Source organism: Lagenorhynchus albirostris, chromosome 2 (assembly GCF_949774975.1).
Source record: "Lagenorhynchus albirostris chromosome 2, mLagAlb1.1, whole genome shotgun sequence".
Taxonomy (NCBI): Eukaryota; Metazoa; Chordata; class Mammalia; order Artiodactyla; family Delphinidae; genus Lagenorhynchus; species Lagenorhynchus albirostris.
Genome location: NC_083096.1, coordinates 73,021,235 through 73,036,427, shown reverse-complemented (window position 1 = coordinate 73,036,427; position 15,193 = coordinate 73,021,235). Strand labels below are relative to the sequence as shown.

At 55.7% G+C, this 15,193-nt stretch overlaps 2 protein-coding genes across 3 annotated transcripts; both read right to left on the bottom strand.

The window, feature by feature from the left end:
* Positions 1-64: 64 nt before the first annotated feature.
* Positions 65-3,662, bottom strand: MRPL24 (mitochondrial ribosomal protein L24). The gene is made up of 6 exons (XM_060136023.1): positions 3,592-3,662; positions 1,276-1,519; positions 1,100-1,195; positions 789-892; positions 397-527; positions 65-295 (listed from the first exon to the last, which is right to left on the bottom strand). Exons 2-6 carry the CDS (start codon positions 1,456-1,458, stop codon positions 159-161), a joined length of 651 nt encoding a protein of 216 aa, XP_059992006.1. The 5' UTR covers positions 1,459-1,519; positions 3,592-3,662; the 3' UTR covers positions 65-158.
* Positions 3,663-4,831: 1,169 nt separating this feature from the next.
* Positions 4,832-14,713, bottom strand: HDGF (heparin binding growth factor). Of its 2 annotated transcripts, none has more exons than XM_060135947.1 (6): positions 14,340-14,713; positions 8,020-8,096; positions 7,738-7,876; positions 6,881-7,060; positions 6,382-6,605; positions 4,832-5,354 (listed from the first exon to the last, which is right to left on the bottom strand). In XM_060135947.1, exons 1-6 carry the CDS (start codon positions 14,424-14,426, stop codon positions 5,312-5,314), a joined length of 750 nt encoding a protein of 249 aa, XP_059991930.1. In that variant the 5' UTR covers positions 14,427-14,713; the 3' UTR covers positions 4,832-5,311. The 2 variants fall into 2 exon arrangements, with proteins under 2 accessions (XP_059991930.1, XP_059991940.1); XM_060135957.1 differs by having other exon boundaries at positions 4,832-6,186; positions 14,340-14,710.
* Positions 14,714-15,193: the final 480 nt, after the last annotated feature.

Genomic DNA, 15,193 nt, shown 5'->3' with positions numbered 1-15,193 from the left:
CCCTCCCTCAGTCCTTGAAACAGGCGTTAGGGGTGCCAGTCTACCAAAAGACAGCAGCTGCACACACAGGACCCAAGGCTCTTTATTAGAGTCTGAAGAAGAGGTGGCCCCAATCTTCAAGGTTAAGGCAAGGAGGGGAGAAGCAGCTCTGCCCAGACTCAATACCAATAGACTTTCTTATGTCTCCGAGTCTCCTGGATCCCCATCGCCTCCATCACCTCCTCCTCCAGTGTCTTTAGACTGGGCACATAGGTTTTTTCTAGAGCATCTTCCACTGATGTGTCTTTGGGGCCACCTATTGAGCCAGAGAAAAGAAGATGGGTGGGAGGGCTTCTTAACATCCCTTACTCCCACTCCTCCCACCCCCCCACTTCTTGCCGCCTCATCCAGCCTCACCAATCCATGTTTCAGGGACGATGCCATCAGCTCTGGGAAATTCAGGTTTAGGGATAATTCTTCCTGATCTTCTGGAGACTCGTACCCGCTCTCCTGCCTCAGTGAATCTCCACTCCACCTCAGTGGGTTTCCTAGGGGATAGAAGAAGTGAGGCCAGCCAGGGAGTTAGGTCTCCCTCCTATGTTCCAACCCGAAAGTCAATGACTAAGAACACTAAGGTCACCATCTCGTTTCTCTGCTACCCCTGCACTGGGGTTTCCTACGGGGGGTCATGGATGGCCCCTCTCAATTTTCAGCACATCCAACCCACCATTCCCTTTGGATAAACATGGTCAACAGCTGTGTGGACTCAGAGGGCAAGAAACCCTCTGACCAGAGCCCCATGTGCTTGCCTGTCCACAGGATCCACAAGTTTGACCTGGTTGTGGAGCAAGGGTGCTTCGCTGGGGATCATGGTTCCCCGGTAATCCACGGTCTTGCCAACATAGCGATAATGCTGTCCAAAACAGGAGGGGGCTATCAGAACCCAGGAGGTGAGAAGGGGGCTTGTCTACCACAACTCAGAGCATTCAAGTTGAAAAGCAGAAGGTTCAGTTGTCTCACCATCCCCTCAGCCAGTCTCTGGCCTCCCTGTGCTGCTCTTAGTGGACAGGGACGGATGGCACAGGCTTCCTGAGCATCGCCATCCTCACTCTTCACTTACTGTATTCAGCCCCTCCACGACCACCCAGTTTCGCTGCCGGATAACTTGAACCACTTTGCCTTGCTTCCCAGCGTCCTTGCCTTCTAGGATCTCGACCTGTGGGAAGAGATGACCGTCAGGGAAGGAGATCCTTGCCCAGGAGCACCCCGCCACCCTACCCCATCTGAGATTCTCACCCTGTCCCCACAGAACAGATGCCAGTCTTCATCAGAGATAGGTTCCACAGCCACCCGGCGCCGCCTAGTCCCTGGAGGGTTCTTCTTCCTGTCTGACAAGGAGCCTGGGCGGCTCATCCCATAGCGGTAATTGGGAGGCAGAGTGACCTTGGATGCCAAGGCCAGCAGAGCAGAGAGCCGCATGGCTGGAGACTGTGAGAAATCCCCTGGCCGGTGAAAGACCCAGAAATCTTCCTAGTCGGCTCTGGGGTAGGACAAAGAAAGGGGCAAAGAAACAAGGGAAGCAACATTTTCTTAAGCACTTACTTCATGGCTCAATGGACTTGATCTTACTGAATCCTCACAAGATATTATCTTCGCTTTACAGATGACGATAGAGACTCAGAGAAGTTAAGTGACTTGTCAATGGTCATAAGGCTACTATGTGGGAGAATCAGCATTCAAAGCCACATATATCTGACTTCAAAGTCCAAAACTTCATTGAGGCCAGGGACCATGTTATCTAGATCACCCTTGAATCCAGCAGATCCCAGCAGGGCCTGGCATGTAGTAGGTACTCAATAAAAAGTTATTTAATAAATGCACCAACAGCAAGATGGAAAGAAAACAAGTAATGGACAAAACACTGGCGTAAAGCCAGAAAACAGGCAGTTATAAGGTAAAACAATCAAACAGGTGGCAGAGATAAAAACCGGGATTAAAATGTCCCTACAAAATGTCCAATTCCTAATCTCAATCAGGAAATAACCACTTCTCCCTAAGATAGTTTCTTTTCTAAAGGAAAAGGACCCAGAACCAGACTCTAGGATTATAGAGTCCTACATTTCCAAACTAAGTATGTACTCTAAGCCTCCCAATTTTGGATAATGGACTAAACCAATGGGGCGGTGAGACAACTGAGGGCAAAAATAGTAAGTGCTTCAGTTTGCTGAGCACTTGCTACCTTCCAGTTGCCATGCTAAGTGCTTTCCTGTATCATCTCATTTAAGCCCAAGGACAACTGATGAAGGAGGTACCATTAACCTTGTTTCATAGCTAAGAATAAAGCCTAACTTAAAAGTACAATTAAAGTGCACTCTAATGACATTAAAAGCTCTGGATTGGGAATCAGACGACCTGGGTTCTAGTCCCCGCTCCACCACCAACTTATTCTGTGACCCTAGGCAACTTGACTTCCGAGCTTCAGTTTCATCATCCATAAAACTTTACAGGGTTGTTTCTGTCATTCGAGTTATTTTTAACATTTTAACAAAGCAATGTACAGAATCATGTGGATAGTATCCTTTTTTGGGTAAATTAAAATATATATATTCTATCACAGACATAAATATTTACAAGAAGGCAACAGGGAACAAATAAAGTACTTGTTTTGGAGATGAGGAAGTTTGGGAGGGCTATTTCTTTCCATCTTGTTCCTTTCCATAACGTTTGCATTTTCTAACCACGTACCTTTAAAATAATACATCAGCTGGTTTATCTGAACAGTGAGATATCAGGTCATTTCTCTTCTCTATACGGAAAAGACCTAATATTATTTTTAATTAATGCTGGATGAATGTTAGGTGCCTTGGTGTTCCCATTCAGAATCAAAAAATGCTTAGGGAGCACTACTATGTGACAGGTCTAATGCTAGGAACTTCACTATTCCCAGCATTTGATCTTCACACTGCTCTCCGCGGGAGGTTGACAGGGGACGAGGAAACCAAGGCCCTGAGAGCCGGAGACTTGCCCTAGTTCATGACTTGATAGAAGCAGAATTCTCTGGCGGTCCAGTGCTTAAGACTTTGCGCTTCCACTGAAGGACTGTAGGGGGCACGGGTTCCAACCCTGGTGGGGGAACTAAGATTCCGCAGGCCGCGCAGTGCGGCCCCCAAAAAAGACAATCTTAAGACCCGAGACTCCTGCGTGATTGCTGCAGGACGTCCCTTAACCTCAGCTATTCAAGATCTGAAGCTCTGGGAGGAGATCCCAGAAGCCAGCCCCCTAGATGTTTTCCTTTTTTTTCTCCAAACCCTGGAGAGGCTGGTGCCCTTCCGCAGTGGGGCTTTCATGGCGCGCTCTGGGGCGCCGTGCTAGGTAGTGAGGTAGAGCGTCTGCTCCCTCAGACCCCGGCTCCAAAGGCCCCGCCGGCCCCATCTTAGGTACGGGTGATGTCCATCCCCCAGCAGTCTTCAGCAACCACCCGCTCCGAGCTTCCGAAGCAGGGAGACCTCGGACGAAGCCACTAAGCCATGCCAGGGTAAAAGAAGGCTCTTCCCGCTCCCGCTCTCGGACCAGCCCAAAGCTGCCAAAACGTCCGGGCCACGCAGTTCTCACCTCCGCTTCCCGCTGAGCCCCGGAGCCTCCGCCAGTCCCTTCTGCACGTGGGATCTAAGCCCCGCCCCACAGCGTCCCCCGGCTTTCTGGGAAAAGTAGTCTAATGGTACAATGGACGCGCAACGATAATCTAGCCTCTCTGCATGCTGGGAGTTGTAGTCCGCTGCTGCAAAGCAAGCGAGAAACAGGAAATTTGGCCTTGTAGGAAATCTAGGAAGCCTAAGAGCACCGTGAAGCACGTCGGGAATTGAAGGCAAAGCGGAATATGCTATCGCGCCTGGCACATTCCTGCACGTGCTCTCCGTGGAGGCCGCTGGGAATTGTAGTTACTAGAGACGACGGCTCCATTTTCTAGGTGATTGCGGCTTCTTCAAAGCAGAGGGCCTCGCTTTCTAGTGAGGCTACAGTCAATACTCTCCCCGCCCGCCCTCTGCTGGAAGGAGCCAAGGCAGTGAAGAAAGTGTCATAGGCTTTCTAAACTAAGGGATGAAACGTGGGCCCTTCCAATGCCAGTCGATGATCCAGTCACAAAATGTCAGACTGAAAGAAACCTGAGAGGATCTAATCCAGCCATTCCACTTAATTCAGGAGTATTGGGAGGATTCCATGCTATCAACCTCCCCGACCCTCATCACGTTATCAGTAGCGGGCATCCCTGGCTTTGCCCTTGAGGGTCAAAGTTGTTTCTACAACCAGCCCCAACACCCTAACTTCCCTGGCCATCGTGAGCTGTGACTGATACTGTCACCTCTCACAACCTACCTCTTCTTTTTTTAAATATTTATTTATTTTGGCTGCACCGTGTCTCAGTTGCAGCACGTGGGATCTTCGTTGCGGCATGTGGAGTTCTTAGTTGTGGCATGCATGCGGGATCCAGTTCCCTGACCAGGTATCGAACCCAGGTCCCCTGCACTGGAAGCGGGGAGTCTTTCCCATTGGACCACCAGGGAAGTCCCACACCCTACTTCTTGTGCAAACTTTTAGAAAAACTTTCCCAGGTGCTTATGAGGGAAACTGTGTTAAACAGTGGCTGGGCAGAAGTAGAATACTGGGCACCGTATTCTGTGACTTTGCCCTCATGTAGAATTTTAGATATCTCTAACAGACTGAGAATGGAGAAGGCTAGCACACCTTACCTCAATCTGAAAAGTGGATTTGGAAATCATTTGCATTCCCTTTCCCATTCCCCTGCACCATCAGTTAACTAATACACCCCCAAAGAATCAGTCAAAATCCAATGTAGTAATCAATGGGTTTTATTTTCCTAGAACTGAAATCATCTACGTTCTCAGAGCTAAACTTCCAAAGCTACAGTCAGCAATTTTTCATCAGAGCCCAAGGGAGGGGGGCAAGGGTGAAAGAGACGAGAGACGGAAGAGCCAAATAGACCACTAGAAAAGAGGCTGGGAGAGGGTGCTTATTTCCCTCTGGCCTCTCAGTGGGTTACAAATTGGATCTGGTGACAACACTGAGGGGACCAGGTGAGGGTATGTGGATGGGAAATGACACCAGAAGGAACACCAAAGCCCCAACTACAACAAGAAAAGTCATCAAGCCCCAAACAGAAGGGGAGCCTCCAAGTGCACCTCAGAAATGGGGGCAACAGTGGGGAAGAAAGGAGCAGAGTGGGGGGCACACAAAGGGATGGGGGGGTCTTTAAAATTTTTTTTTTGTAATTTTCTTTTATTAAAAACATTTCCTAAAAAATGTGTCTTTTCCTTTATGTCTGGGTGATGTATGTGACTGTAGGCTGGCCTTGAGCACTGTGGGGAGAGGGAAAAGGGCAGCTAAGGGTCTCCCCAGGGCATCCCATCTCTGGCCTGAGGTCTAAAGGTGGATGGATACTCCTCAACACTCCCATAGGAGCTGGGTGAAGTTAACCCTTCAGATCTCAGGTCCTTGACCCAAAGAACTTGGAAGACCCCAAATCTTTTGATGATAAACTGTAACTCCCATAACACCTAGGGTTGGCGTAAGAGAATGGGCATTGTCAACCATCAAGGATTTATTGAAGGGAGCCCATCTCCCACAAGCTGTCCCACTTTCCCTGAATCCAGGCAGCTGGGAGAACAGGTGTGGGAGGAAGGGACAGGATGCCATCCTCTTGCCCACTCCCCCACCCCAACTTGAAGATTGCCCCTCCCAGGCCCCAGAAGCCCACCGTGCTACTTACACTCCATCCCTTCCACTCATAGCCCTGATCCCAACCAACCCAGAGGTCTAGAATGCCCGGGGAAGGGCGAGAGGGGTGTCAGAAGATGGAAATAGCCAGTCCAGGCCCTAACAAATACACTGGGAAACAGCTCCAGGCAGGGAGGGACACAGTGGCCTCATCTCATCCCACAGAGCAGAAGACATGGACCTGACTCAGGTCACAGGGGTGTGGGGACATGGAGGTGAGGGCCAGGTGGCCTGCCCCATCCGGGTCAATCTCCAGGGTCTGAGCTCAGAAGGGGGAGAGTGAGTGGAAGAGGAGAGTGGGTTGGGGTGGGGAAGGGGTTCCCAGTTTGCAGGCCATGGCCAGTTTCCCCAGTAGCACCCAGACAGCAGCAGGAACGGGGCGGGGGCTCCTCTTGAAACATTGGTGGCTACAGGCTGCGGGGGAGGGTTGGAGGGGAGAAGGGTTAATGGTGTGGCCTTGGCCTGGCCGGGCCCCAGCCAGTGCCGGCCTCCTGGGAGAGCCCACCCTGCCTCCCTGGAGGCTGACTGCTACAGGCCCTCCTCCTCCTCCTCTCAGCAGGGGGCTGGGCCCTCCCAGCCCAGCTGCCTAGGGGCAGGGGGCTCACTCACCTCTCATGGTCTCTGATGCCCGGGGCCTCAGCATCTTCCTTGGCAGCCTCGTCCTCTTCTTCCTCCTCTTCTTCCTCCTGAGGAGGCCCCCGGCCAGAGCCCGGCTCCGAGGGGGTGCTGTTCTTCTCCACCTCCACTGGAACGGGCCTCTCACCCTCCAAGGTGGCCCCTTCCTTCTCCTCCCCTTCGGGGTCTTCTGTCTCCTTGGGACGTTTGGGGGAGTCCTGGGCAGGGTTAGCAGAGATGAGGTGGGTTGAGGCTAGAGAGGGAGGACACCAGCCTCCCCCTCCTTTCCCCAGAGGCTCTCCTTCCTAGGCAGACCCACAGTCCTCCAACCCTCTGCTAGCTGAGAGGTCTCCTGTGTCCCATCTTCTCAGCAAGAGACTCCCCAAAACTAGGGGCTGAGTCTGTCTCTCAGACGGGCACTCCCTGAAAAAGTCGTAACGTCCCTCCTCAGACTAGGAGCCTTGCTCCGGGGCCCCAGGTAGGGGGCAGTTACCTCCAGCAGGTCTCCTGCTCTCCTCTTCAGCGCCCCCTTCTCATTCTTCTCCTTGGTCGGCTCATCAATGACCAGCTTCCCTTCCTCATCACTGCTACCTTCGGCATTCCCCTTCTTATCGCCGTCACCCTCGGTGGCTTCGGGCTCGGGCTCTTCCACACAGCTCTTTTTCTGGGAGGACTGCGGCGGAGACAGCAAAGGCTGAGTGGCACCAGCGACTGCCACGCTGGGCCCCCTCCCCAGACCCCTCCCTCGGCCACTCACTCCTTCCTTCTCCCACCTCTCCCCCGCCCCCACCCAGGTGCCCAGTCTCACAAGTGATTTGAGACCCACCTCTGTCGGATTAGCCCCGGGGTAAACCCACTGGCCGGGCAGGCAGGGCTCTGTGCAGGAGGGGGGAGGGCTGGAGCAGGAGGCAAAACCTCGGGTCAACTTCTCCCAGAGGGAGCTGGGACCCTTTCCCCGCCAACCCCCGCCCCCCACCCTCCCGCCTCATCCTGCCCGGCTCACGAGCACCTCCTCCTGGAAGCCTTTGTGGAAAGAGTTAAGGCCACATCCTATACTCACACTGGGCCTGCCAAAGGCCTGTCCCCACTTACCGCCTCCATCCTGTTCCTGCCCCCCCAGGCGCTGTCTAACAGGTGGCCCCTGACCACAGCTACATCACACACCCGGAACCCCTTCCCCTCTGCAAGAAGCCTCCCCCAACCCCCCACCCCACGAGCTCCTACTCTGAAAGCCCTGGTGTTGGTGTCTGAGCCCCCTGTTCCTGAAGCAGCACACGTGGGCCCAGGGGCTCCCGGCACCTATGGCCACACCCGCTTTCCAGGAGGTCTCTGGGGCGGATGGCAGCTCACCTGGTAGCCAGAAGCCTTGACGGTAGGGTTGTTCTCGATCTCCCACAGCCCCTCGCTGAACCCTTTCCGTTTGTTGGGCTTGCCAAACTTCTCCTTGGACTCCTCGTAAGGGAAGAGGTCTTTGGGGCCCAGGAATGCCCTGGTGAGAGATGGGAGACTGTGCTCTCGAGTCCCTCACCGCATCTGAGCTGCGCAGCCCCATAGGGAAGGCGTGCCGTCACCACTGCTCGTTCCCCAAAGTGGTCCCCCCGTGGCCCTCCCCACCTCTGCCCCCTCACTCACGTCTCGTGGGTCCCGAAAAAAAAGACTTGGTATTTGTTGGCTGTTGATTTCACGGCAGCCTCAGGCATCTCGTCAATCTGAGAGCAAGATGAGTAAAGTGAGCGTGAGCTGGAGTCTTGAGGTCACGAATTTGGGGCCGGAGGGTAGGGGTTAAGGGGCTGATCTCTAAGGCACATCTGTGAAAAATCAGACTGAGAGGGACCCAGGAGTTCACCAAAGGGGTTTCTGAACCATTTTTAGCAGTGTGACTTTGTTCAAAAGAAGTCAGGCATAAAAGCCCAGCAGAATCCCCGCCTCTCTTTCACAAACCAAACAGCGTCCATAAACAGATCCTGCCCATAAGCTCCACGTCTTTGCCAACACCCGGGTCCAACCACTGTCCCCTCTTGCCTGGACTGAAACCACAGCCTCCCTCTCTTCTCTCAATCTCCATTCTTGCCCCACTACAACTCATTCTCCACACTGCAGCCAGAGGGGGCCTTTCCAAGTGCGGGTCTGAGCATTTCATTCCCCCTGCTAGAAACCTTCCGGTGGCTTTTCAGGACTCTAGGGCCCACCTGTTCACCATTGTCCCTAATGTCAAGGTCTGAATTCCAATGCTGCCAACAGTATTTGTATGAGCTTGGGCAACTGACAGAACCTCAATTTTCTCAACTGTAAAATGGAGATGGTCACAGTACTTAAGCCATAGCATTGTAAGGATTAAATGACCATAGTGTAGTACGTCCCGCATATGTGCTCGCTATCATCCTCTCCCCAGTACGCTGCCCCTCTGCTCTCTGCTCCAGCCACACTGACCTTTCAGTCTCCTATAGTAACTCCTGATCAGCCTTCCAACCTCAGCCCCATCATCACTTCCTCCAGAAAGCTTCTCCACCTCTCCCAACCTGGTTGGCTTCCCAGATAAAACTCTCAGCACCTCTCCTTCACAGTGCTTTTCACAATTCTAGTTTTACAGTCCTTCATGTTACCGTTTGCTTAATGTCTACGTGGACTATACCTGCCCCGAGAACAGAGAGGTCTGTTTATAAGCCCAACACAGTGCCTAGCACCCAGTGAGTGCACAGTGAAGATATGCTGAATGACTCTATGAAACAGACAGAAGCAACCTGCTCTGACTGAAGTGGAGAGGTGAGGCCAAGGGCTGCCTATTCAATATCCCCCATCAGTAGCAGCTCCAAAAGACTTCTGGGGAACTCTCTGAAAGTCATGTCATGTAGTCAGACTCTCTTATTTTACAGACAAGGAAACTGAGGCCCAGAAAAGAAAAGTGATTTGCCCAAGATGACAGGACAAGTTAGTGAGGGCCAGATTTCAGAACTAGAGCTCCTGACTTGATCCTCTGCCTCAAATGTCCTGGGGGCTTAAGGGATGCTGTGGTGGAGAAGGTGCAGAGGTCTGAGGTCAGGGAAATGGTGAGAGACAGTGGCCCAGATACCCTCTCCCAGATCAGGCCCTGGAAGCCCAGGCCAAGCTGAGCTGGGGGGGGGGGAGGAGGTGTGGGGGACGGGGGAAGAGGACTACAACTCCCAGCAACACTTGCAGCAGCCCTAGCGGCCGGGCTTCCCACCGGACAGAGGCCAGGTGGCCATGTTGGCTGGGGCCCGGGGTGCAGATAGGAAAGAGACAGACAGGCTAAGGCAGTGATTAAACACACAGAGACTAGGACAGAGTGCCTGACTGGGGGCCTGGGGAGACAGGGAGGCTACGTGGATGGAAATAAGCTGAGACACACCCAGGAGATGGGGTGGAACCTGAGCAAGAATCTGAGGGGCATCTTGCTCCAGACATGGAGTCTTCAAGCTCCTGAGCACCTCCCCCCTTGCCCTGTGGCCTCTGGGGACAGAGGTCCAGCCCCTCCCCCCCCAGGAAGGCTCAGCACAAACTGGGCCCTCCCCACAATCGGGAAGACACTGGGGTGTGAGAGCTGGGGGTGGAAAGGCACGCTGTCCCCCACCCCAGCTCAATCCCCATCGCCATGACAACCCAACCCCGCCCCCGGGGCCACTCAGCAACCAGGAATGTGACTGCCCCTCCCCCCCCAGGCCCTCTCTCCAGATTGGGGAGGAGGGGACACTAACACACACCCCACCCCCAAGCCTGGAGTCTGGCACCTGGGTCCCTGGCTGTGCCTGAAACCACAGCTAGGGCTGAGGGCTGCGGGCCCTTCTCAGGAAGGCAGAGCTGGGGTGTGGGCAAAGGAGGAGCCAGTCCTCTGCTAGGATACCTGGGTCCTGTTGCTAGCTCCCCACCCTCCTCTCAGAGGGGGAAGCAAAAAATAAAATGAGGGCCTCCAGGGCTTAGAGATCCCAGGAGACAGGCAGAGGACAATAATAGCAAAAGCTCTTTCCTAGGCCTCTTGTTGGTGGATCATCGAGCACGAGGAAAGAGGACGGGGGGCGGGGGGGGGGAATATCTAAGGGTCCCAGCTGGAAACTACTTTGGGCTCTGCATTTTCAGTGCCACACTTGAGCCAGGACGTTAACAGGCTTGTAGGAAACGTGATGAAAAGGGAGAAACTGAGGCTCAGGAAAGGGGGGATGGTGAGTGAAGGGGTCAGAAACAGGAGACATGAGGTCCTCTCAAGGAGCTCAGACCAGGCAAAGCAGCGCTCTGCCCGTCAGTCTCTTTCCCGTGGGAAGCGAACTCAAAGAGAGGTAGCTGAACGCTGTGACAGGGGATCCAGGAGGCCACCAGCTGCCCAGCCTCAGGGGCGGGGGAGAAACCAAAGAATGGATGGGAATTAAAAATAGACAGAACGGGACACACCAGATATACCCGCCCTGCTGACTTCTAGCCAGATAAAGGGTAGGTCGAGAGGAAAGAGGAAAGAGGGAGGCCAGGGGCCTGGGCAGATGGGCATCTACCCCCAAAGCATAAAACCACCCCAATCCCACCTCACCTCGAGTGTAGGCAACCGTCGGGGAAGGGCCAGGAGAGGCGTGCTCCTTTAACTTAATGGAATTCCCAACCCCTCACCCCAAAAAGGGGAGACATTCCTTCTCTAGTGGACCCTTCATCCTTCAAGCCACAAAGGAAATGTCTTTCTGCATTTGGAAGTGAAGGGAGGTTCTTCGTCGACGACATAGAGGATATGAAGTCTCAGGGGAGGCCTGTACTCCCAATACAGACATGTGTCTCCCAGGCGGTGCCTTTATATCCAGGTTGTGACTCAGAACAAGTGAGTCAAAGCTAAGTGGGTCAGGGTGGGGCCAGATGAGTGCTGGGTACCCCACTGCACCTCCTCCACTGGCCAACAGGGGAGGGGGCTCTGCTACTTCTCAGCCATTCCAGGAATCCTGGCAAGTTACTTTCCCCCACCCCCACCCCGGCTGGGGCTCATCCACTCCCACCCCCACCCCACCCCCCACCCTCTGCCCTCTGCACGTGCCTCATTCCATCACACAGGCCTGAGCACAAGTCCCATCCTCCCAGAGCCCAGGGCACCTTCTAAGGCCTGAAGTACCCAGGTGAGGAGTGGGGAGAGAGGACTGAACACCTCTCCCCCAGCCTCATACCAAATCCAGGCCCAGGGGCGCCAGCTCAGCACATAGAAAGGCAGCAGAGAAGGCTAAGCCCACCCTGACTGCCAGCCAGGGTTCTGACCACCACACCCAAGGCCCAGGCCCAACCTGACCCATGAACCGTAAAATGTGGGGCAGGAGACAGTTGGGGTCAGGAAAGTGTGGCAAGCCCAACAGGCAGAAAAGAGAAGGTGGTGCCTGGATGTGGGGGAAGGGCAGAGGGCGGACAGATGGGCGAGGCCCTCTGGCTGCTCAGGTTTCCTGGGACTGTGAAACAGGAAGTGGAGAAAGGAGGAAGGAACCTCAGGGGGAAAATCCCTGAGTCTTGGAGGTTAACTGTTAAGTGCTTGGAGATCCCCCAGGAAGTCTGGCAGGAGGAAGAGGAAAGGAGAAGGTTAAGATGGAGTCACACCATCCTTCCAGGCAGGTCTTGCCTACCACGTGGTCCCTCTGGCTGAACTCTCCAAGCACTGGGCTGTTCCAGTCTCACCCAGAGTCAGCCATCCTCCCCAGAAGCAGGGGCTGAGGAAGGAAAGCCCACACAGTGGCCTTCACCATGGCTGAGGACTCTGGTTGCCTATTAGATGGAGCAGTCAGCGAGGCCCCCCTACTCCTCCTCCATCTCAGGAGGAGCCAGGCCCCCCTTCAGGCTCTGCCACTCACAAGACTAAGACAGCACCCAAGGATGGTGAGGTATTCGGAAGATAACAACCTTGGGTGTACCACTCTCTCCAATTTTCAGAATCAAGACCCGGAGCACAGGCAAAGGGTGGGGTCCTATCTCTTTGGGATCCAGTCTGATCTCCCTCCCCCAACCCGAACTTTATCTAAAGGGCCCAGGCCTCAACAGAGCAAGAGACTGCCTCCCTGTCCTGCCCTTCTGTCCTGGAGGCCTAGGGTGAACAGAGGAAATGGACAGCATCCCCAGTCCCAGGCGCTGCCCTCACTCCAAAGGCTACCAGAAACCTGAAGGCCTTCTTCACAGGGGCCAATGTGGGTCTGCATGGGCCCCCCTTTCTCTCTTCCCTGCAGCCTGAAGGGGTTCCCTACAACCCCCATTCCAGCTGAGCCCCCTCCTCAGTCTCTGGACTTTGTCCCACCCCCAGGAGGTAGAAGCAGTAGAGACCTGTGTTCAGTTCTTGCCCTGCCCACCAGGACCTTGGCATCTGGACCAAGAAGCCAGATGGATCAAAGGTGCAGGGTAAAGTACATGAGTGTTCACACACCACACACATACATGCACACACAAGGCTGTCTGTGGCTGCTTCCTCACACTGCCCCCCACCCCCCAAACCCAAGTCCCCTAGAAGGCCCTGGAGGCTTGGAGAGCCCTGCTTCACTCTGTACTTCACTCCCATTCCGGAGGCCAGACATCTAGAAGTTGCAGGGAACAAGGAGCTCAAGGCATATGGGATTAGGTATATTCCTCAGGAGAGGGTACTGAGTGAGGAAGGGTCTCCTGGATTTTCTCGGAGTGGCCCCAAAGTTGGTCTGGACACTGAACAGGACCCAAGGGAGCCTGGGGCAACTTCCCAAGCTCAGAGCAGGGTCTGGCCCAGATGAAGACACAGACTCATGTGGAAAAGAGCAACCCACAGCCATAAGGCAGTTCTGCACTTGGTCCCCTTGCCCAGAAGACTCCCTCCCTCTACTCCTCTCTGCCCTTGGATTACACTCTACAGGAGTCCTATACTCTAGGGCCGATACCAAAGGCCTCTCTCTACACCAACGTTGAAATAAGGTGCCAGAGACACTGTGCCCTGTGACACCCCCAACCTCCTCCAGCACCCTCTGGCAACCTCCCTTACTCCTTACTTCACCTGTCTCAGTTCTTAGGGGAAACATGATGAATGCGCCAGGCTGGGCATTTGGGCCCCACCCTCCCACCTGGCCAGGTGCTGGGGTGGGGGGAGGGTGGGCGCCTCACATTGGCGGGCTTAATCAACCACATGGCAGACTGGGCCGTTCTGGCAGGAGAGGCTCAGAAATGGGGAGAAGCAACTCGGGTTCCCCCCACCTCCACTAAGAGGCAGGGCAGTCTGGACTGGACTTCCCAATCCCAACAAGGGCTCTGCCACCTTCAGCCCCCAATCTGAGTCGGCAGCATACGGAGAAATATTTTTGTGGAGCTGAGGAGTGAAGGGTACTAGCCGGTGATTTCCAAGCTAGACGGATCCCCTCTTCTGCCGCCCCCCCAACGATTCCTCGACCCTCCCAACTTCAGACCTCTTACGGATGCCCCAAACCAAAGTTTTCTAGAAGCGAACTCCGCCTCCATCTAGCCTTTCAGGGCTGAGATCCTTCTTAACCATCTAATGTAGGAAGAGGAGAGTTTGAACTGGGGGTAACAATCAGTGAAGAAACTGGGGGTCTCTAAGGGGGTCCCTGAAGGGGGTAGCGGTGGCGCCTGGGGGTGGTGGTGGGAGGAGTTACACTGCTGGCCCAAACCCAGGCAGCGCGCCCGAAACCGCTGGGAGTATGGGGGCTGGGGGCGGAACTGAGCACGCGGAGCCGGGGGCCGGGAAGTGACCGGCGCCCTCAGATCCCCACGCCGTGCACACGCCACCACGCGCGGACGCCGTGTGGCCAGGTGTTCGCCGCTGCCGCCACCACCACCCCCACCACCCCGCCTCCACCATTATATAACCGGCGGGTGGGCTTGAGTCGCTCGGGAAAGATTCGGGGACTCAGACGCCCCCCACCCCCACCCCCTCCGCGCGGAGCGCTCTTGCCCTCTCGGGTGTTATGCAACCCAAGTCTGGAGGTGGATAGGGGGCGGCGGGCCGCCCTGCTCACCCGGGCCGGCCAGTGTGGGTAGCCCTTCATCTTGGCGAACACCAGGTCCCCGCATTTGTACTCCTTCTGCCGGTTGGATCGCGACATGGCGGGGCTCCGGGCGCCCCGGGCTCCGCGCCGGGCCGGAAAGCGCGAGCCCAAGTTTGCGCGTGCGGCGGTGGCGGCGCCGCTCCGCTCCGGCCCTCGCGCGGCCCCCGCCTCGATGGTGGCCCCCGGCCCGGGCTCCTGCGCGGCCACGGCGTCTCCGCCCGCGCGCCGCACGGACGGGGCGGGCGCGGATCGGGGGCAACGCTCCGGCGCGATGGGTGCGCGCTCGTGCAGTTGTTTGTGTTTGAAATTCAATTGCTCCCTCCGCTGCGCGAGGCCTCTTCCTCCACCCCCCTCCCGGTCCCCACTCCTCCTCCTCCCTCCTCCCTTTCTCACTCCTCCTCCTCCTCCCTCCTCCGCGCTCCCTCCCGCGGCGGTTTGATGAGTGCGGCTTCTTGACGCCCTGTGCCTGCCACTGCCCGACGCCCAACCTGGAGCCGCCTGGCGGTGCGCGGCGACACAGGCGTGAGGAGCCGATTGCCGAGCAAGCCGAGTAGGCTTTGTGTGCCCGCTGTCGGTGGGTGCCCGCCCGCCCGGGAGGAGCTGGCGCCCGGCAGGACGGAGCGGCCTGGCGCCCCTCCCCCGGCCCCTCGGGTCGCTCCCAACTGCGGCTTCGGCGCTGCCAACTGTCGACGTCTAGGCGCAGTGTCTCCCTGCCCTCGGCTCCATCCCCATCCACGAATGTTTGCTGGGCACCCAGTGCATGGCAGCGTGCTGGGCGCCGGGACGAGAGCTGGGCACCGCGCCCCTGAGCGCACAGAGGTTTG

Bases quoted from the DNA above. Each gene is read 5' to 3' on its own strand.
- MRPL24 (XM_060136023.1), bottom strand. From the start codon at position 1,458: ATGCGGCTCTCTGCTCTGCTGGCCTTGGCATCCAAGGTCACTCTGCCT. The intron at 893-1,099 runs GTAAGTGAAGAG...TGTTTTGGACAG, and splicing joins TCGTGGAGGGGCTGAATACA to CATTATCGCTATGTTGGCAA. The intron at 296-396 runs GTGAGGCTGGAT...CTGGCTCAATAG, and splicing joins CGTCCCTGAAACATGGATTG to GTGGCCCCAAAGACACATCA.
- HDGF (XM_060135947.1), bottom strand. From the start codon at position 14,426: ATGTCGCGATCCAACCGGCAGAAGGAGTACAAATGCGGGGACCTGGTG. The intron at 6,606-6,880 runs GTAACTGCCCCC...AACCCTGCCCAG, and splicing joins GAGCAGGAGACCTGCTGGAG to GACTCCCCCAAACGTCCCAA. The intron at 5,355-6,381 runs GTGAGTGAGCCC...CTCTCCCCACAG, and splicing joins GGCATCAGAGACCATGAGAG to TGCTCAAGGCCAGCCTACAG.